Raw genomic sequence first — 23,450 nt, forward strand, 5'->3', positions numbered from 1 at the left:
CAGAGAGATGGACAATTTGAACAAGAGAAGGTTTAGAAATTAATGATTATGAAAATGAAAGAATTAGCACTATTCAGTATGCTTCAGTATCCATTTCACATACACACATACAAAAAAAAAAGTTTCCTGATCCTTAAAAAAAAAAAAAAGATAGAAATAATCTTAGGAAGGTGGAGCTTTGGTTTATGAGAATCCCTAGAGAGACAGAATCTTACATTCATGTGATAAGGATTTTTTATAGGATTTTGCAGGAAGGCAAATTAAACAATGTAATCATTAGTTAGGTGGTTACTATTTACATACACTAAAACAGTTAAACTATGTGGTTTTATTTTTGGTTTTGTACAAGATTGGAATTTGGGAGTTATTTTTTTTTCTAAGCCATGCTGTAGGGTCTAACAGTGAAATGTGATATTAAAACTCATGTTGAGTAGGGGAGACAGATCCATCAATAGATGATCATGATACAGAAACAGAAATGTGCACAGGCTTATCACGAGGTTGCTGGAGAGGAGCTCCTATGGACCTGCGAATGGTGGGGTGGATGGACTTCTTGGAGGAGGTGATGTCTGGGATTATCCAGGCAAAGCAAAAAAGAGGAAAAAGTCTGCAGAAGTATCGCTGGTATGTGATGTTACCCAAAAGGAATGTGTGAACCAGGGGAAATGTAAAGAGGAAGCTGCCAGGGGCCCAGCAGAGAGGATCCCATATGCCACATGAAAGAGCACAGACTGTCTTATAGGAAGTATCTTTGCGAATATTTTTATCCATGAACCAGAGTGAAAAATCTCTTCTATGCTGCAACTCAGTACACATACATTTCTAAGGTAGAAATGTGATGAAACCATGCCTTCTATAGGTGATACACTTGGATATTTTCTATCCTATTTCATTTCTTTTTCTTTTTTAAAAACGCTGGACACAATCCTCAAAACTTATTTTATGACTCGTTAAATGGTTCACAAGCTGTAGTGTCATAGGTATTGCCATAGGTCATAAGGAAAAAATGAAGGGTTATTTTAGTAAAAGCAAGAGATGACTATCAGATTTAGGTGGGCCCCTCTGGCAGGGTGGGGAGCATGGGTTGGATGAGCTAGAATGGAGGAGACAGAAAGGAGGCTATTTTAGTTGAGAAATGAGGAAGGCGTATACTACAGAAGTTACAGCAGAATGGAAAAGAGGGAGGAGAACTAAAAATATTCCCATGGTAAAATTGGTAGATGTGATGACAGGAAAGAGAAAAATTTAAGGACAAAGATGAATCCCAGTAATTTTTTTGAATTGTGCTTAAATTATTTTGTGCTATATGATTTTGTTTTATAAGATAATCATGCATTTTTATTTTTTTAAAAATAATGCTATCCTTACCATTATTATTCTAAAAATATTAACAAAGGGATTGTTCCAATGGTGCAAACTGGTGATGATACATATAATTTACTTTTATTTAGGAAATTTTATAAGGACTTACTGAGAGGTAGTGATAACTGAAAATCAGGGCAGAGGACCTAATTTAATTTGGATTTACTGACAATAAAAATAAATATGACTGAAGTAATGGATGGCTCATAGCTGTTTTTCTATTTTTGACACTGCCTTTTCACTCAACCCTTTATAAAGAGGCAGGTGTCTTCCTACCAGAAGACGACCAATCTCGGTGGTACTGTGAGCACGTTCACTGCTCAGGGCAGACATGTGAGCATCACCAGTTCTAAGCTTGAGGCATGGGCATGCACAAGTCCTGGCCTCTCAGGTGACTACCAGCAAGCTCTGGCCAAGTCTGGAAATTTTTCTCACCTCTTTGTAACTGCATGACCTTAGTTTGAATTAGACCCTATTTCGGCAGCTGATGACTAGGCAGGATGTGAGATTTGCTTATCAGGCCCTTCCCAAAATTATACATATCCTTACAGGAACGTGGTTCTGGGATGCTTTGTGACTTTTAATGCTCTCAGTATAACAAAAGGTAGGCACAGGAATCATGCATATAAAGAATTATAATGGTTTCAACATTATTTTAGGTGTACACACATTAGCAAATTGCAGTGGCAAAAAAAAATGTACAGATATTTTTTAAAATAAAGGTTTAAATGTACCAATATTTTGAAAATTGTGTACCAACTCTCCCTTCTTGGTATAACTTCATGTTGTATATGCCCCATATGCGTTTACAGCTAGAGTATCCACTGTACCTCGTGGTCCCGCTGCCTGGATGCCGTGGCTCTGTTCATGTCTTCAGCATCCCTGACATGGTCAAGGGCCTGGTCAAGTGATTCCTGGAGGTCTGATAACTTAGCATTGTAGTCGTCCAGCTGCTCCAGGACGACAGGAAACAGAGAGCGAGTATCATTGTACAGCCGCTGCCAATTCTCAGCCTGGCTCAGCACTGGAAGAAAGGTACACAGAAACTCAGTCCAGCTTCTTCTGTCTCCTCCCACCCCATCTCACATTTAGCAAAGAGGCAAACCATCAGAATATGCCTTCTTTAGCAGTATTTTTGTGAAACTGTTCACAAAAATAGCCCTATCTTTGATACTTGAAGTTTTATTATTATTTTTTTTTGTCTTTTTTTTTTTTTTGCTATTTTTTTGGGCCGCTCCCGTGGCATATTTTAGTTCTCAGGCTAGGGGTCGAATCAGAGCTGTAGCCGCCAGCCTACGCCAGAGCCACAGCAACGCGGGATACGAGCCATGACTGCAACCTACACCACAGCTCATGGCAACGCCGGATCGTTAACCCACTGAGCAAGGGCAGGGACCGAACCCGCAACCTCATGGTTCCTAGTCGGATTCGTTAACCACTGCGCCACGACGGGAACTCCCGATACTTGAAGTTTTAAACACTATTTTGTAGGGTTTGGGAGCCCCTGGATCACCGCTAGCTAAAAACAGAGTCTGATTAGTTTTTCTGTCAAGGTTATGTTTTACTTGGAAACCATGTTATTAAACTAGGTTTATTATTACCCAGATTATTAATAATTTTACATAAAAGGGAACTTGGATATAGTATAGTTTCTATACTATAAGGACAACCCAAATTATTGTGTCTGTTACTTACCAATGATATTCACAACCACTCATTTTCTATATTCTCTCCAGTCAGCTGTTTTTAGTTAGCTCCTTTAGGTCAAACCTAAATCATAATTTCCAGTGGGATGAAGATTAAATGGCAATGGTATATTCTCCAACTTTGTATTTGTCTTAATTCTCTGATCAAAGTTATATGCATTGACTATGAGCCTTCCATTTTTCTTCCAGGGACTATCAGTCTACCTTACTGAGGTTTTGTATTTACTCTCATCATCACAAGCAGAAGATACAAGTTCATGGCTGAGTAAGGAAAGTGGTTGAAAATGCACTCACTAGTTGGAAGGCAGCTAAGTGGGAGAGGTGATTGGTGCCATTTCCCCAGGGCATTTTGTTAAATAGGCAAGGAGCCTGGAAACATCTGTCTGGGCCATTAGAGCTCCAGCCTTCCTGACTGCCAGCCTTGTCCCAACTCAGAAATGGGGACTTAGATTCTTCTTTATTTCTTACCGTTTCTAAGACTTTCTAAGTTTGCTATCACAATATGCCTTTATGTCAAGAATGATCCTCTTCTGGAATATTCATAACAATTTTTAACAGAAGTTGATAGTACCCATTGCAGGAAAATGATCTAATGTAGGTGCTCTTAACCCTTTATGTGCCATGGGCCCCTTTACAATCTGGTAAAGCCTTCAGATCCCTTCTTATGTGCTTTAAAATGTACAAAATAAAACACACGGAATCAAAAAGGAGACAAATATGTTTAAAAAAAACCACCCAAATTGGAAATATAATAATACATGTGCTTCTTCATTAATGCATTACAAAATTTAGAGGTGAGACCAATAACTACTAAAATTTTGAATTTTTGATGAGCTTACTGTTGAGATAACAACTAAAATACTATACATAAATTTGTACCTTCTTTAGTTAGCTGTGTAGACTAAAAGGGATACAAATTATTTGCAACTCTTCCCATCAAGAGTGAAGTCTATTTCCTCACCTTGAACCTGGGGTGGTCATGATAAATGGAATGAACAAGATATTGCTGAGTTCTGAGTCCAGGCCTCAAGAGACCTTGCACTTCCCATTCATTCCCTCCTAGAAGGCTGCTGCCATATGAACAAGGCTCAGCTAGCTTCCTTGAGGATAAAGCCCTGCCCAGAGGGAGAGGCCCAGCCATCCCAGCTAAGACCCTAGACATGTGAGTGAACTTGACCAGGCCATATGGAGTAGACATGAGCTGTCTAGATAGAGTCCAGCCTAAACTGCCAACCTATGAAATCATGAGCAAATAAATGGTTATTGTTTTAAATGAACATGTTTGGGGGGATTGTGAGATTGTAATTGATAATTGATACAGTGACCAAATCACAGATTCACCAATACTACTGTGGTTTGCCACCTACATTCATCATTAAAGAAAATGTTAAATTTCCACTGAAGGTTCAAAGTCGTTAAAAGTCACTCATGGACATCAGAACATGAATGTTGCCAGGCTTGTGGCTTTATTGCCTTCTCAATGAGAATTCTCTTATTGTAGTCGGGAATTGGTTTCCCTTAGCTTTCCTTCCCTTGTTTTTTCACCTGCTGCTAAGTTCCTATTTCTTCTCCTCAGAAGTAAAATTTTGTAGATTCCTTGTGGAATCTCAGCTATTTCTCCAAAGCTCAGGGTTTGACCTGGATCTAAAATTCTTTTTTTTTTTTTTTTTTTTTTGGTCTTTTTGCTATTTCTTTGGGCCGCTCCCGCGGCATATGGAGGTTCCCAGGCTAGGGGTTGAATCGGAGCTGGAGCCACCGGCCTATGCCAGAGCCACAGCAACACGGGATCCGAGCCATGACTGCAACCTATACCACAGCTCATGGCAACGCCGGATCGTTAACCCACTGAGCAAAGGCAGGGACCGAACCCGCAACCTCATGGTTCCTAGTCGGATTCGTCAACCACTACGCCACGATGGGAACTCCCTAAAATTCTTGATCATATAGTCCTGAGTGACTCCCTGAGGCTACATATAAGCTCTAAGTAACTCTGAATATTGCGAATTGGCTGCTTTGGCCAAATGTTGCCTTGCGGCTCAAGGTCCTCTCCTGGACCCACCAAGGACGCAGATGTGTGGGACTCTAGGAACTGAATACACCTACATTCATAGGCTTCATCTGCCTCTTCATCTACAAGTTCCCGCTGGGTGAGGAATGGCCGACGGTGTCGGATCTCCTCAAGCATCTTCTGTGCCAACATCAGTTTCTCAGAGATCTCCTCAGGGCTAAGCTCCTGCTCTTCCCCATAATAGAGCATCTTGTTGTTGATTTCTGAAAGGAAGGACACAGTGAGAAAAGGCAGCAGGGAGAGAGAACTGGGCATTTGATGGTTCTGTCACTGAAAACACAGACAGGGCAAAGTGTAGGGCTGATTCTAAAATGGAAAGAGACTCATGCTTGTGGTGATATTCACCCTGCAAATATTGCTGTCAGCACCAGAGTTCATCCTATATTCATTCGAAGGAGAGGTTAACCTAAGGAAATAGCTTTTCTTCACTTCCCATTTGGTGTTTTCAGAATGGAATTAATACAAAGCCTCCCTTGATTTCAGCTGAGTCTGATTTCTACTGTGATTCAAACCTATTAATAAAAACCTTAAAAGAGCCATTAATATTTAAAAGACAAATCTGGGGTCTATGATAAACCTTTACATAAAATACACAATTTGGAGAAAATATTCTGAGGTATTTCCTGTCACATGTAGGAAGCATTAGAGACATTAATTGTAATTTAGCCAAGGAATTTATCCAAGCTCTAAGCCAGAGTGTATACTGACGGTTGCCCAAGTGAGCCTCTCAGACTGTTGAACAGACTAGATATAATATAGAGGTTTGTTACAATAGGATGTGAGTTTTTGCTCACTGATAGATACATTTTTTTCTTGCAATTGCTTCTGTGGCATGACTGCTTGTCAAGATGGTGCCATTCTGACTCTGGGTCATTGTCATCCCATGTCTATAGCAGAATGGAGAATTTTAGAACTGGAGGGACTGCTGAGGTTCAGAGGGATTAAATGAGTTGTCTGAATACTGGTGGAGCTGAGCAGGTCTCTGGTTCCCTCTTCCTACTACATATGATCAGATGAAAGTTATGTAACTGCTACCTTGTCCTACGGCAGCTCCAGGAGGAAGCATTTTATCTTTCTGGCATAAATGAAATTGTGTGTCTGTGGTTTACTATGATCTATGTGGTTGGCCAGATAAGATGGGTAAACAAACACTGGTGTCACATAAATCATCCCAGGATAAGGGCTTGTATTGTATATGGGTAATAGCTTGAAGGTCGCTGGTAGTTATTTTAGAGATGGTTGGGAATAAGGAATGACACACTATTGGTGTGCAGCATCCCTGAATTCTGAAGCAAGGGAGATAAATGAGGGAAGAGGTTTTCAATGTTATAAAATATTTCTAAGAGTTTTAGGGAAATCAAGTTATGCTAAAAAATTATGAAGGGATTAAATACTCACTTTTCAATTAAAGTCTAAAATATTAACTCAAAGTAAACATAGATATTTTTCTTCTGGCACTTGCAATGCTGAATTTCTTGGCATTCTGATGTAGATATCAGATTTACAATTTGGCTTGTTTTATTTTAGCTATGTCTGGTCTAGATTAGAAAAAGGAAATACAGAGAATAACATTTTTGCCTTTGGTCTTTGGAGACTGTACATTACTTTAAAAAGGTAAAAATTGATGGAAATTGTTTTCTGTTTACATTTCTTCCCCCCCCTTCTTTTCCTATGTCCTAAGGATCAAATAAGAGGGCTTAGATTCTTTCTAAATGAAACAACTCAATCAAAAATTGAGTTACAACAGCAAAGGTGAATTATTTTTTTCTGAATGGCTAAGATGCTGGTTTTATTCGCTGCTTAGAGGGACACTTATTTCTTAATTAGATGAAGCTAATCTAGGTTCAATCTTACTTTTGAACAAGTCAATACTAACTCTGAAATGTTATAGGAAAAGAATATTTTATTAGTAGATGCAAAAGCATGAGATAGTGAAGATGGGAGCAGGGAATGTTTGAAATGTATCCCATTTATTTTTATTATGTATTATGGGCACCAAAGGAAATACAACAAATGATTAATCTTGGCTCGATATATAGAGATCCTTTTTCCTGGAATATGCTCTCTATACCTCAGCACAAAGATGCAAATCTCCCACCGTGGGTCCCTTTACTTTCACTGTGCCCTTGAGATGCACTTGGAATTGTCGCTTAGATCTTAATATATAGGATAATAAAAACTATGGAAGTACACAAATAGTGTATCTTATTTGACTATAACCCAAGGAAATTTGTCTTTATCTTAGAACAAACACAATTGCCTGTTTTCTGTTGGTAAATTGAAGGCTGGCTTTTAGTGTGTTATTAAGACAGTCTTCACAATGCAGCCTGCACTTAAGAGATGTTACAGCACAAATAAGTAAACCCTCAAGAAAAAGATAAAATCTGCTGCATTTTACATGTAGGGTGAAGAAATCTTCCACACCCCTTCCTGGCTTTTCTCCTGGATTGGGGATCAGAGCACACTGCCTGCCTGGTCCTTGGGAAAGTATCACAGAGACAGTTTAGGACCATTTGGATTAGTAGACAGTTTACTGCCACTCTAAAGGCATGGTTTTTCACTGCAAATAATTGAGAAAATCGTGACTCCTACTCAACTCTTGCATTTCAGAGATACCACAGCATATAATTTCCTCTACTGGAAAGGTACTGTGGCATTCCACTTCTGTGAAATGCCTGGAAAGTAAATGATTTTCTGTATTTATTCTTGAAAGCAGACAGAGAGTAAGTAGAGAAGAGTGCTCAGAAGTCCCAGATAAACAAACTTAAAAGAAGACCTTAGATGAGTTTAAACCTATAATACTCTAACAACAGGTCTTGGCACATAGTAAACACTGACATTAGCCATTATTTTTACTGTTGTTAATAACATGAATGACTCCTTGACATGAATGAAGCTGAACAAGAAGAGAATATATTCACCTTGGATTTTATCCCTCAAATCGTGGGCTTGCTCTGCAAGCTGAGTTGCATGGTTAATGGTATCCATGCTTTCCTTCTGAGCCAACTGGCCCTTTCTTGAGGCTTGAGTTTCCTATAAGTAAACCACATAAACACCAGATTAAATTTACAAGAAGGAAAGGCTGTGTATGTGCATATGAGGAGTGGGCATAATGTATTCCATAAACATAAATTTCCCTGACATTTAGAAGAACTATAACATATAAAATGGTCTCAGAAATCATGCATGAAGACTGATACCATGACCAGCTTTAGAATTACAGATACTATTCTTAGGCCATCAGTCACAGTTCAAGTCAAACCAATCATCTTTCATATGTAATTTACCCTTTGAATTTTACTGAATCTCAAGATGCCAGACTAGAGAATTACCCATGTCTGCTGATGAGTTTGATACTCTGCTGATTAAAATGCTTAAAGGTTCAAAGACAGACTTGTTGAGAAAGCAGGCAGATCTCAAAATGCTCTATGCATCCAATGGCTTTTGGGTGGTCCAGCCACTGCTGCAACTGAATTACCATGGAGATTTAAAGGATTATGCTTAGTGGGCTAAATGCTATTTTCAGTGCTGCCTTCCAGATTCCCATCAACACCGATGGCACTTGTGTACAAATAACAACTCGAGCAGCTTTGGCTCAGAATAAATGGAGTTCTTCTCTGAGAAGCTGATTTCATCCTCTCAATTGTTTCAGAGTGCCTATGTAGGACTTGTCAAAATGAAATCCCAACTCAAACATGGCTTCTGAAGAAAGGATGTGTGGGTGTTTGTGTGTATGTGCTTATTCCGTGTGTGTCTGTGTAATGACAGAAGCTGATTTAAGAAATGGCTCAAGGCCAAGACACTGGCCTGTATACATGGCATGGGGACATATACTTCCTTTGACCTCAGAAAGACGGATTCATGGGTTATATTTAAAACAGGGGAGAGTTCTTCAGTCTGGCACTTGGTCAGTGCCCACTGCCTTGCCTGGTGCTTTTTGGCTCAGCTCTGTGACAAAGGGCTGCAGTACCTGACTGGACTGCAGGGTGATGTGCTACACAGAGTGCTGGTAGGTAGACACCCAGGACAGGAAAGTGGCTGTTTCGAACTTCTCTCCTTTCATCCAGTCTTCCAATTAGAGGATTAGGCCATGATTTTTTTTCTTTTCTTCTTTATTACTCGAATTTATCACATCTATAGTTGTATAATGATCATAACAATCCAATTTCACAGGATTTCCATCCCATAACCCAAGCACATCCCCCCAGCCCCCAAACAGTCTCCTCTGGAGACCATAAGTTTTTCAATGTCTGTGAGTCAGCATCTGTCCTGCAAAGTTCAGTCTGTCCATTGTTCAGATTCCACATGTCAGTGAAAGCATTTGATGTTGGTGTCTTATTGTATGGCTGACTTCACTTAGCATGATAATTTCTAGGTCCATCCATGTTGTTAAAAATGCCGGTATTTCGTTCCTTTGAATGGCTGAGTAATATTCCATTGTGAATGTGGACCTCATCTTCTGGATCCACTCCTCTGTTGATGGACATTTAGGTTGTTTCCACATCTTGGCTATTGTAAATAGTGCTGCAATGAACAGTGGAGTACATGTATCTTTTTGAGTCATGGTTTCCTCTGGATAGATGCCCAGGAGTGGGATTGCTGGATCAAATCGTAGTTCTATGTTTAGCTTTCTGAGGAATCTCCATACTGTTTTCCACAGTGGTTGCACCAATTTACAATCCCACCAACAGTGTAATAGGGTTCCTCTTTCCCCATACCCTCTCCAGCACTTACTGTTCGTAGACTTTTTGATGATGGCCATTCTGGCTGGTGTAAGGTGGTACCTCATCGTGGTTTTGATTTGCATTTCTCTAATAATGAGTGATGTTGAACATCTTTTAATGTGTTTTTTGGCCATCTGTATGTCTTCTTTGGAGAACTGTCTGTTTAGATCTTCTGCCCATTTTTTGATGAGGTGGTTTTTTTTTTTTTTTTTTTTTTTTTTTTTTTTTTTTTTTGGTATGGAGCTGCAGAAGGTGTTTATAAATTTTGGAGATTAATCCCTTGTCAGTTGATTCACTTGCAAAGATTTTCTCCCATTCTGCAGATTGTCTTTTCATTTTGTTTAGGGTTTCCTTTACTGTGCAGAAAATTTTAAGTTTGATTAGGTCCCATTTGTTTATTTTTGTTTTTATTGTCAATACTCAAAGAGGTGGATCTGAGAAGATGTTGCTGTCATTTATGTCAGAGAATGTTTGGCCTATGTTTTCCTCTAAGAGTTTGATAGTGTCTGGTCTTATATCTAGGTCTTTCATCCATTTGGAGTTTATTTTTGTGTATGGTGTTAGGGAGGCCATGATTTTACCTGGAATGTTTTTACATCTCCCAAGCACAACCCAAGCAAGCAGCCCTTGGTCAAGGAAGAGAATGCAAAAATGGTGTCATAGCAAACACAAGCTCCAGAGGATTCATCTGAAATCCCCTCCATACAAGCTCCCTGGGTAGCAGTGCTGCAGCCATCAGCCCCTTCCCTGAAGAGGGGGCTCTCTGAACAGACTCTACCATCTGAGTCACGTGTTCTTTCCCCCAATTCTATTCTCCCTCTTGCCCTGTTCTAATGCTTTCCAGAGACCAAAATTCGTCACCATTTTAAAGTTAGATGATGCAGAAAATAAAATGAATCTTACTCTTGATGTGACTCCTTCCAGCTTTAAAAAAATAAGGACACAAACATAAAACACTGAAAAAATTTAACAAGTTGATTTCTGGTCCAGTTTAAATTGAGTTATATTTACGAAATACAACATGAATATTTTTACTTTGGCTTCATCCTTCCAGGGACAAGGCTTATTGTTATTACCACGTTCATTTAATTTATTTCTTGATATGGAAACTTTGAATTCATTGAAGTAATGAAAGACAGCTGGAGGATGTCAGAGCTCTAATACAATCTCTTCTGACAAACACCAGAGGGCGCTTAGCTGTATGTACTAAAGACACAGCAGCAAAGAGGAACACGTCACTTTAAGCTGCAAAATTCCTTCACATAATATATAGTGATACCTTATTTGAATTACGTTTTTCTTTAAATTTTCTTATGGGAAGAAAATAATTATATGGGCACATGGTAAAATGGGTGTACCTTGCTTTAAGAGCAACTAAAATTTAAAAAATAGTGCACTGTGTAAATCAACTATATTTTAATAAAAAAATTCTCTCACAACTATAAGCCATTTGATGGTTAACATTACAAATGGATTAATCCTTTACTAACCTCAACAGTAAATTCTCCTTATATATATTTGATATAAAAAGTGACAGGAATTTTATTTATTATACAGTGCATAACATGTAGTGTATCTAGAATACTATTAAATTAAGTGAGGATGATAATATCTAGGAATGGTCATATACTTTATTTAGTTTAAACTGGGACACTTTTGAGAGTGAAGGGGGAACTTTTAATAGTCACTCTGGGAGACAAGCATACATAGGGACAGTGCTGGGCAAAATGATCATAGGAATACTGGTGTGCCATGTCAGAATCTGTATAGGGATAAAGACTTCATGGGTTTAGTTATCTTCTAAACATTGACTTCCAAATACCTTTTAGCCTCGATCTCCTCTCTTGAGCTACAGACTCAATCTCTACCTGCCCTCTGGAATCCACAGAAGTCTCACCCTTACAAGATCCAGAGTAATCCATTATCAATTTTCAGTCTTGGCCAACTATTTCCATTATCAGAGCTTACATCTTACACTTCTTTGCATCCAATTGGTCACCTATTCATTTTCATTCCACTTGCCATTCTGGCCTCTTCTCCTGTTCCCCACCACCCACCACAGTCTAAGTTCATCCCTGTTCATTGCAAATTCTTTTGAAACGAAGACAAGGTGGCAATCGACCACTCTTGTTTTGACTACTGCGGCAATCTCCTAACTGGTGTCCCTGTGTTCAGTCTCAAACTCACCAATCTGTCATCCCTACTGCAGAGGAATATTTCTGAAATTTGAAATCTCATCAGCTCACTGTTCTAGGTAAATGCCTCAGTGTTTTCCAAAGTCCACAAGATGAGCATGGTGGGTAAGGTTCTTCATGATTTGGCCTCTGAGAACATCTTTAGCATTGTCTTCTGCTTCTTGCTTTACAGTTAATCTTCCACAAGGCCAAGCTCAAGGTTATTCATGCTTCTGGTCCATTGGAATTGAAACATTTTGATTTTTTGTCCTTTTTGTTAGGGTCAGAGATGAAGCTCAGATGTTTTTAAGGCATGGAAGTGACCCACTTTCCTTTCAACCCTAAAGATCCATACATGTTGTTATGCAGGGAGCTTCTGCTGTGGCTGCAGGAGTAGGGAAGAGTTGGAGGAGATGGAGAAGTAGAGGGAACGATGTTGCACCTGCCTGAGCCAGCCCTGACAGACCAGGCTCTGCAGTGCACCTTCTCGATCCAGATGGCAAAGGGCAGCACTGAGGTTGGAGAGGGCCACCGTCTTCACCTCTGCTTGTAGCCTAGTCTCATTCTTACTTTGAGCATGTGGCTTTGGGAACATGGGAGACTGGAATCGTGACACAGGCCTTGGTACCTTCATTAAGACATGATCAGCAGTGGCAAAAGTGAGACCTTTTTTGAGGAGTGGCTATTTGGGGACACAAATGCATAGGCATACTTTAGGGGTATCCCAGAAGTAGTGAGTGGGAAAGGGCTGTAGGATTTCCCAAAAGGGAGCTAGAGACTTGGATTTGGAGGTTGGGGAAAAAACCTTTAGATTAATGAACATTGCGAGATTTGGGTTATATGAGATTCATGTGACGGATACTTTGCATAGAGAGGTACAGTTGACCCTTGAACACAAGGGTTCAGGGGCACTGATACAGTTGAATATCCATGTTTAACTTTACAGTCGGCCTTTTGTGTCTGAAGTTCTATATCCGCGGATTCTACCAACTGTGGATCATGTAGTACTGTAGTACGCACTTACTGAAAAAAATCTGTGTATAAGTTGACCTGCACAGTTCAAACCTGTGTTGTTCAAGGATCAACTGTATTTTCAAGTTCATGAGGTAACGTTACTCTGCGATTTTTATCACAATGTAGGAATCTACAGTGAAATCCTACACTCTAACTAAAGTTAAATATTAATTAGTTTCTTGATAGAAGGCTTTCTAAGACAAAGCTTTTCTTAAATCCTTCTAAGAATCTTTTTTAGACTAAGGGCTTGAAGGATGCTTGATAAGTCATTAAGACCAGCTCTGGGCATTTGTTTTGAACCCCATTTTTAAGCAGGTTCCTGCACCATCAGTACTATTGGTACTGTAGTCAGAAGGATGCTATTTTAAATAAGAATCAATGGAAACAGCTGGGTGGATGTTCCAGTAGTTTATAATCATCAACCTCTCGCTTTGGTGGTATGTACTTTTTTGGGAGCCTTTTCTACTGTGATATCCCTTGCAAGCTTGCATTACTTTCTCCCCATGAAAGCCTGCATCTAACTTATATTGGAAGTGGGAAAACCATACAACAAAAGGATCAGTAACTCTGTGTCTGAGCTATAGGAGGAACTAATCTTGGTGAAAACATTTCCTCAAGATTTTGAGACACTTTTTTCTAGCCAAGACACTGCAATGAAATTACGATAAGTTTTCACAAAGCTTCCTTTCTGGGTATTTCCTTTGAAACTTAAGAGGTCTCACAGCTCTTCAAACACTCATGGTTGGATTACTATGCTCCACTGCATGGGAAAAAGGGACACAATTTTCATATGCATTTAAAAGTAGCTGAATCTTCCAAGGACTCAATTAGAATAATTCACATTTTTAGAAGCATGATCTCTTAAATTTTAAGAGGCCCAAGGTCAAAAGAGATGATCAGTTATTCTTACCTTTATTTTTATAAAAAATGAAAATTGTTTTTGAAAAGAATTTCAACAATTTATAATGTCAAACATCAGTATCTGAAAGCAGAAATTCTAGAATACTCTGGGCAGAACTGGTGGAACATAATTAGGAAAAGAATGTGTTAAACATTTTAATACATTAAACATAGCACCTTGTGGCTTAGTTTTATTTTTTTAATTAGTACAGAGGATGGATATTTTTCCATTAGGCTATTGGGGAAGGTATTTAATAGTCTCTCGCACTGACTCTGCTCATGTTTTATTAATGTTTTTCTTGTTAATTGGTGAGAGCTTTAACAAGTCATATTTTCCTCAACATTTTTCTTAGTCTCAACTTTTTTCACAAAAAAGTTGTTTTACTGAGTATTTGAAATTTATCTTGTCAAATCTATTCTCTCTTTAACAGTAAATATAAATTCACTGTTACTTCCTTTAAAGGTTTAATAATTATCCAGTTCTGTTTGCTTGTGGATTTATGATTTATGATTATTATCATTATTATTTGCTTTTTAGGGCTGCACCCGAGGCAATTGGAAGTTTCTAGGCTAGGGGTCGAATTGGAGCTGCAGCTGCCAGCCTACGCCACAGCCGCAACAATACCAGATCTGAGCTGCCTCTGAGACCTACACCATAGCTCACAGCAACGCTGGATCCTTAACCAACTGATCGAGGCCAGGGATCAAAACCACATCCTCATGGATACTAATCAGATTCGTTTCCACTGTACCACAATGGGAATGCCAGATTTGAGATTTAAATTCACCTTTAACCTGTCTGGGATCTATTTTAGTATATAGTATAAAATGAAAGCCCAAAGTGCTTTTTTTTTTTTTCTGCCAAACTACAAAATTGCTTTCTCAACCAATCTGTCTTCTTTCCTTTTATTATTTAATGCATCCTTTAGCAAAAATTTATATTTTATATAATAAAGTTTATTTATGGATGCTCTATAGCTCTTAGCCATAAAATGTTAAGGCAAACTGTTGAATGATTATCCTAATTGAATCATATATCAACCATATTTACCAAGAGCAAATACAATGAAAGCTCCCATAAACATGGTTTTTCAAGAATACCAGTCAAAACAGGAAGACACAGTAGAGACCAAGTATAATAACTTTCTCCTCTGGTCTTGCCTTGATTTATTTTAAGGCATCTGGGTCACTGCATTTTTTCTGGGTTGTGTTAAGCCTCAGTCATTTGTGACTAGCCAGTCTCACACCAGTTAAATCCTTTCTCTGAAGTTAGTTCCAAAAACTGAACACATACCCTTTCAGCCAATTCTTCCACGTCAGACAGAAGGCTCTTCATTGTGTTTTCAGCACTGTTGATTTGTATCTTTCTTAGGACATACTGATTTTCTCTTTCTGACAATTTTGTCTATGGGAAAAAAACAACAACATATTTTTCCAGTCAGTAGGTGTGCACATCAGGCTTGTAAAAATATACATAAAATTCTTTCAGTGTAAGAAGATTCAGTGTGAACCTTTGCTGTCAAAATAATGCAGTCAAATGCTGCTATAGGCTGGTATAAAGTTTGAGATCTGCAGGAGGGGGCCTGAGGGCTCTGGGGCTGAAATACTGTAAACCCCACTTACTAGGCTGGAGAGACTGGCTTGGATGTGCTGGTTCTGGGGAAAGAGTGCCTTTTCAAACTTGCACAAAGGCACAATACAGACTGGCAGTGGTCTTGGGTGTCTGAATTTTAAAACTTCAATTTTGACAGGTCTTGGAGATGATAGCCCACCTGGATCAAATCAAGTGGAGTTTAAAAATTCACTTTACTCTTTTTGATATAAGGAAAATAACTCTATTTCAGATCATTTGCCCCCTTTTCTTCCATTTTTTTGAGGAGTTTGGTCCAAACGTAGCTTTCCTCTGATTGCTTTGGAGTAAGCCCTTCAATCTCAGCACTGACTTCTCATCAGCTATAGTATCACTATTTAAAACATAATAATTACTTCTAACTTGAAATTTTGCTATGGGGAAAGAGGATTTGAGTGGTATCAAGAGGACTGAGACTGGGTGACTCCTCTGATAATTAGTGCCTTCATATGTCCAAACAGATGAGTTTAGATAAGAACAATTCTTAAACTGGGAACACAGGACTCACAAATTCCATCCAGCTCTAGTATTTTGTGATTTTGTTTGTTTGTTTGTTTGTTTTTTAGGGCTGCACCTGTGGCATATGGAGGTTCCCAGACTAGGGGTCAAATTGGAGCTACAGCTGCTGGCCCATGCCACAGCCATAGCAACACAGGATCCAAGCTGCTTTCTGTGACCTACACCACAGCTCATGGCAATGCTGGATCCTTAACCCACTGAGCGATGCCAGGGATCGAACCTCTGTCCTCACGGATGTTAGTTAGATTCGTTAATTGCTGAGCCATGACGGGAACTCCTATTTTGTGATTTTCGTTTAGTTTTACACTTTGCATATTTGGGCAATTGCTGTGGGTATTATTTATATTCAAAAAGCAGAGTAATGTGTATTTTCTATGTCAGGTACTGTTCTAATTGCTTACATGTCACAAATCACTGAATTTTCTCAACAACCCATGAGACAGGTATAATAATTACCCTCAATTCCAGATGAGGAAACTGAAGAATAAAGAGATTAAATAACTTACACAAGTTCACATAGCTAGTAAGCACCAAAGCTGATATTTGAATCCAAGCATTCTAGTGTCAAGGTTTATGCTCTTAACCATTATGCTAAATTGACTAACGAAGTAAAAAAGTGTGTCGGTATTAATTCTATTATCCTTTTAGCTAATTATTATTGTTTTTTAAAAAAATCTGTAGGTTGTGATAGAAACCCATAATTTAGAGGGAGAAAAATACCTCTTAAAACTTAGATACATAAGTGCTCTTACATATTTTTATCTTTAAAAATAAAAATTTTTTATAGTTGATTTACATTGGTCTGTCAATTTCTGCTGTACAGCAAAGTGGGCCAGTCATACATCTATACACATGCTCTTTCTCATATTATCTTTCATCATGTTCCATCACATGTGATTGGACATAGTTCCCTGTGCTGTAGAGCAGGACCTCAATGTCTATCCATTCTATATGTAACAGTTTGCATCTATTAATCCCGAACTCTTAGAGTTTTTAACTGCTGACTATAACTTGCTTGTTAGATGTTAACAAAGCATGGTGAGTATGCTTGTGTGTTTGAGTGTGCGTGTGAGTGTCGAAAAAATCAGAAAGAATGTGTGTCAGCGAGAAGGAAAGGTAAGGGCAGGAGAGAGAGGGAGGGAAGGAAGGAGAAAGAGAGAGAGGGAGGAAGTTTTGAGAGAAACCCCTGAAAACATGGCAAACTGAAGCTAAGGTAATGTACGTCTGTGGTGTTGACTTGAAGAACCAATGTACAGCTCCACCAGGGAAATAAGTGTTTCTCCTCCATCAATAGCTTTGCACACACATACTAGTTTGTAGTACTTTCATTTGCCATGTTAACTTTTTTTATAGATGATAGCTCCTGGACTACCATCCACTTTTCAGAGTTTCCTAGGTCTCACAATCTATAACATAGCCACTGGAATCAGATACTAAAAGAGATGAGAGTTATTAGGAATGACCCTGTGAAGTCAGAATGAAAACAAGCAGAAGGTACACCATTCCTGCATACTTTGAGGAGGTAGATGGTGGAGTTGATTTCGTTCACATGCCTATGAGCAGCGGCACCAGATGACACACTCAACAGACCGGATTTGCTTTCTTCGATGGAGAGTGCGGCTAACCGAAGGTCATCAGTCAGATCCCAGATGCACTTATCACAGCCTGCAGGTAAAATGGACATGTCGTTTCTTCAATATCAAGGGTCAGCTGGAAAGGATACCGCTTTAAGTCGATCACTGTGTGCACTTCCTTGGTTAATACTATTTGTGTTTTTGTTTTCTGAGGAGCTGTTTCTGGGCCATGACACTAGCCCTCTCACTCACAGGAGAGTAGAGCCTAACATGAACCAAAGTGTACACCAGGCACTATCCCTGCTTAAAACGTAACAAAAACCAAACACAGTCCACAGAAAAGTAGGTTAACATGAACGCTAAAGGCTGAAGAGAGAGGGAAGGAAGCACAGAGGGAAGCATCTGAGAGATGGGTGGGCGGGGAGCACCGGTTCTGACTTTGCTTGGTGGTGGGAGAAAGATGTCTGGCGTGACTCTCCACCTCTGGCTGTGGGCTTCTGCTTGGTGCTGGCTGGTGATGAGGCATGGACAGGTACTCTTCCTCTCCTCACAGCTTTTCTTACTGGCCATTTGGGTTCTAAGACCTTTGCCTCACCCAGGGATGGCTCGGCACCTCCCTATGGCCTGACCTTGTGGCTGGATGAACGCTTCAGCAAGCAGCAGGCCTGTAGGACGTCACTGTTTGTGACTATTACTCCCTGACAGCTGCCAAACCTGTACACGTGGTGAGGCAGGGAGCAGTTTCTTGCTGCTTCCTGCATTGCATGTTTGAGTTCCTCTGACCACTGTCATCCCCTCCAGGGACCCAGTGCCCTCCTGTGACATGCTCACAAGGACACCTTTTGAAAGCTTCCTGTTCCCAGTCTCTTTCCCCTAGACTGCTCTTCTCTAGAGAACTGATAAATGGAGACCAAAGTGTTAATGGTTGTTAATATGTTAATGTGTTATTGAAGTTTTAACGTACTCTTAACTCGTATGCTCTTTCAAAGGAACGACTCCCCAGCCAGTGTATCAGGCTGGTGGAGCTGTGTTGGGCCAGGCAGTCATCTTGATGTCTTTAAAGTGACTTTGCTTAGTGGACCACCTGTGCTGTCAGTGTGTAAACTTTGCCCTGCTTGTGCTTCATATCCTATGTCACCTTCTGAGATGGGATTCATCAGTAATATGATGTGCTGTGCTCAGAGGGACTGAGAGTCTGAGGTACTTTTGTTTGGGGGAGGAGATATCTAATGTTAAAGTAGTCTTTAAACCACTCTACTTAAAGCCAAATATAGATATACACACATAGATATCTGTATATATGTATCTATTTATGTGTATATATATGTATGTTTTTTTTTTTTTCTTTTTTGGCTGACCCACAGCACATGGAGTTCCAAGGCCAGGGATCAGATCTGAGCCGCAGTTGCAACGTACACTGCTACGACAGCAATGGTGGATCCTTAACCTACTGTAACAGGCTGGTGATAGAACCTGGATCCCAGCACTCCAGAGATGCCTCCAACCTTGCTGCACTACAGTGGGAACTCCGAAAGCCAAATATTACTTACTTTCTTGGTAGAAGGTTTTCTAAGGCAAAGTTTCCTTAAATTCTTCTAAGATTCAATCATGGACTTTTCTAGGCTAAGGACTCGAAGGACACTTGAGAGGTCATTAAGATGCTCTGGGCATTTGTTTTGAAATATTTCAGCAGGTTCTTGCACCATTAGGATTACTCATGATTTGAACCACAGGAGAGACAGAGAAACCTAGGAAAGAAAGAGGGCAGCTCCATCTCACAGGGCCTGAATATTTTATTTCGGGTACCACTTCAGAATGTGGAATCATTTGGGAAAAGCCACTTAAACCTTAAATATCTTGTATCTCAGTTTCCCCAGCGTTTTAAAGCATTGTCTGTGGATCACATTATCTGAGGACCTGAAGAGATAATATAGAAAAAGGAGCTAAAATGAACTCAGTCATTGGGAACTGTATTTGCAACTTTGCCTTTACCTGCCAAGTAAGATGCTGAACTTACTTTAAACTTGATAAAATAAGTTTTCTAAAATAGAGATGTTGAAATATAAATCACCTATCTGCCAATTGGAATCAGTGGACAGAATGTCTTCTGTTTAGAGCCCATTTGCTTGAGGCACAGACAGGGTTAAAGCCAAGGGTGGGACTCTGGCAATTTCTAGAGAGAGGGTATTACACAGCTTATCTTAATCCTACACCTGCAGCACATTAGAGAAAGTGGGTTAGTCAATCATGTACTGTTATTTTTACTTATGGTTGGGCAGTCCATGCCTGTAGGGAGTTCAAAACCTTCTTCCAAGCATTCTCCAGTTACGCTGTCACACGGACCACCCCCACAATTGCACACTGTGGGAAACAAAAACAAGAGATTAAGGATTCATTTCTTAATGCCTAAAATTTGGCAATGTTTTTGTGGTTTGCAGAAATACTGGCTATCAGTATATAATCGTCAATGGAGATTAATTCTAGTCTTTCTTAAGATCATGTGGAACCTATGCTATAGTGATTATTTCCCTCATCCAAAAGCCCCGGTTCAGTGAGATTTTCAAAGGTGACCCTGGAGCAAAAGTAAGTCTAATTGTCTTAGGATTCCTTTCCCAACTATCTGAGATTCTGATATGGTTCTACATCTGCTTTAGTCCAAAGAGATCCTGGCCAGTTTCACAAGGTACAAAATGATCACAGAGTCCATCATTCAGCTGGAATCTGAACGCCATCCTTTCACTGCAAACGGATTCTCCAATTTAATCCAACGTCAGGTTTGATTACTGCCAGGTGTGAGGAAGGAACAGCCCAGCAAGAAATGAATGAGGAGACCCAAGAGCCATTCTTGGCTCCTACAGTGCTTGACCCTTGGCAAGACTGACTCCAAACGTCCAAATGATAGCCATTAGTGGGACAGCTAAGAACAATATTGTGGAAAGAAGTGGGAACATATTTACATGAATTTAGAAGACTTGAGAACTCATTATTAATCTACTGATGATTTTCAAGAATGCTTTTTGGAAAAAAACAAAAACAAAACCTCAGTCTCACCAAACTGTTCATTTTCCACTGAGTTTTGGAATGGAAATTAATTTTTAATATTTAAAAATGATTTATTAAAATATCTAGGCTAGCAATAAGCTGGAATAGAATTGTGAATTTCCCTCCACCTCTTAACTGTCTTTATAGAATAATAAAAAAATTAGCTTTAAAGGGGACGTACACTTATTACATTTTGGCTGTTTAATATTCCACAAAATGCAGATTTATTAAACAATTCAGCAAGATCATGCTTTATTGCTTCTAACATTAGCTTCTTTTTTAAGAGTGATCTGCACCTATGTAATTTAACTGTGAATTTAGCATGTCAATGTTTAAGTCTCTGATTTTGCCAATACTCTTTCCGACGTCTCCTGTCTTTTTAGTCTAAAGGCACAGAACAACTCTCTTCCCTGCGTTTTTGGGGTTATGTGTCTGTGCACATAGCTTTCTTGGAGAATGTTTATTCTACTGTAACTTCTGTAGATTGAATCCATTTCCTTTTTAATTTCAAGCTCTTCACTTCTAAAAGTTTCTTCAAGTGAGATTGACCTGTTTCACTGAAAGAATCTCCAACAGAAGCATGCCACAAGAGCACAATACCTCTTCCTCACTCTTCTTCCCCTCAAAGTCTGATAAAAGAAGGAATATTCAGGCTTAGCCTTCCTCTAGTCCTAAAGGAAGGCCACTTTATTTCTAAAGAGCTCCACCGGCAAGTGGATTGGAGAAATCCTGAATAAAATTTGTACCTTTCAGTCTAACTGAAGTCTAACCGGGAAGATTTCTTATACTATCTTTGAAATATTTATTCTGATAATTTGAGGAAGTTAGGAGATGGTTAAACTATCCCTGGCTTGCTAATCTATTTCATTGAAATGTCAATTTTACCAAACATACTGAAAAAAGGGACACAGCTTGCAGAATAAGAAAACTGATGTGAACCTGCAAACTTTCATTCAGTCCTCAGTCAATGATAGGTAATCTAGAGAAGTCTGATTTCCTCCTCTGATCAAAACTGGAAGGACATAAAGAATATAAGACAACAGTTCACTAGTGTTAGTGTCTCATGGTTCATTCTACTCACGAGCTAAGTTACATTAGTCTTGATAAAAATACCTATCCCTGCAAGTATGGGATGCACATACCTGAGACTGTGCTGGAAAAGTGTCAAGGGGGTACTTGCAATATTTCCTCAAGATAAATTTATCTAAATTCAGCCTTAACAGAGAAGCTGCTCCTACCATACATTCGCTGATTAGGCAGCTGCTGCAGTACCACACACTGTACCTGCACAGTTCTTGGCTCTCCTGGCATCCCCATAGTAGCCAGGCGCGCAGCGCTCACACTTGAATCCAGTGGTGTTGCGTAAGCAATTCCTACACTGGCCAGTGACCTCATCACAATCTTCAAAGATCAGGTTAGGATCTGAATTTCCACTGCAGTCACATTTCTTACAGGTGCTTCCAATCAGCAAGGGGTTTCCATAGTAACCGGGAGCACATCTGAAGAGGAATCACATGTTAAACACTTAGCATCCATGGTTTTATCTTCTTTCCTATCTAGAAGACAGTGTGATGAATATTTGTGGATTGCTCTTCCAGAATTAATTCTCACTCTCCCATCTTCCTAATAGAACCAGACTTTGTTTTTAAGCAACTACCCCTCACCACCGTGTTGTAGCCTACTGAGTTCGGCTAGACCTTTGGGTGAATGAGTATCTGGATATAACCAGTATGTGGGAATTTTTGGTTACCCCAGTGACTGCGTTGCAGAGCTGGCACATGATGGTTGGTACCAGATATGCTAAATGTGGCCATGAGATATGCCACTAGAGCACAGCTAAGAATTGTCTGGGGCAAATGTTAGTCATACCTTTATTGAGAAACACTCCACTTTGCCTTAGTGAATTGTTCTGATACCCTAAACCCGAGCCAATTGATGCCGGGCATTGTCCTGGCCAAAATGGCTTGGCTTAGGAGTGATTCAATGGAGCAGAGCTCAGGGCTCTTGTTAGGGTTGTGGGAAGGCAATTCTCTCCATCTGCAGGTGAACGAAGGGGCAGGCAGCACTCTCAGCTCTGGCAGCCATCCTGTGACTGGGAAAGCAAGCTTGCAGACAAAGTAGAGGGCAGAGCTGGGAGAACCACAGATAAATGGCATTGGAGCCAGATGCCATGATTCTGTACAGTTTATACATGAGCCTGCAGAGGCTAGGCACATAACTGCCTTTGCTGTGGGGGCACTGCTGATGCCTATGGTCATGCCAGCTGGCCCTTAGTGAGAGCGCACACTGAAATCCATCCAGCCTTTGCTGGCCTTGCCAAGATGTGCACTTTGGGTGGGGCTGCCTCTGCACCGAGGAAAAAATTCCTTTCCCTACTTTGTCTAGAAGGTGCCCTAGAGCCAGCAGAGGTCCTGCTGTGAGTGATGGGACCATAGGCTCCATCTAAGAGGGACAGCTGATTTTTAGCTTTTGTCAACAGTTTTCTTATTGTAGCTTTGAGGGAATGAAGGATCTGTGTTGCTAAGTCTTCTTATTTAAAAGGAAAAAGTTGAAATTTGGGTTTTTAATGTGAAAGCTCAGCTTTTAAAGGTTGGCTCAGTCTTTCTAAGAATACCGTATGAGCCAAAGTACATGTTTTCTGGTTGGTTGTGGCCTCTCTGCTGTGGATCCTAAATTAGTGCTGAAGACTGGCTAAGATGGGCTCAAGATGCTTTGGTACTGGCTGAGAAGAATATGC

At 39.8% G+C, this 23,450-nt stretch overlaps 1 protein-coding gene across 1 annotated transcript in view; it reads right to left on the reverse strand.

Moving 5' to 3' along the window:
* LAMA4 (laminin subunit alpha 4) overlaps positions 1 to 23,450 on the reverse strand; it is a 152,575-nt gene that overhangs the window by 59,683 nt on the left and 69,442 nt on the right. The window contains 7 exon segments of the mRNA XM_013992761.2: positions 2,193 to 2,386; positions 5,172 to 5,339; positions 8,058 to 8,169; positions 15,243 to 15,353; positions 17,611 to 17,762; positions 19,937 to 20,032; positions 21,998 to 22,212. Coding sequence (XP_013848215.2) covers positions 2,193 to 2,386; positions 5,172 to 5,339; positions 8,058 to 8,169; positions 15,243 to 15,353; positions 17,611 to 17,762; positions 19,937 to 20,032; positions 21,998 to 22,212 — 1,048 coding nt within the window.

Source organism: Sus scrofa, chromosome 1, assembly GCF_000003025.6.
Source record: "Sus scrofa isolate TJ Tabasco breed Duroc chromosome 1, Sscrofa11.1, whole genome shotgun sequence".
NCBI classification, from domain to species: Eukaryota; Metazoa; Chordata; class Mammalia; order Artiodactyla; family Suidae; genus Sus; species Sus scrofa.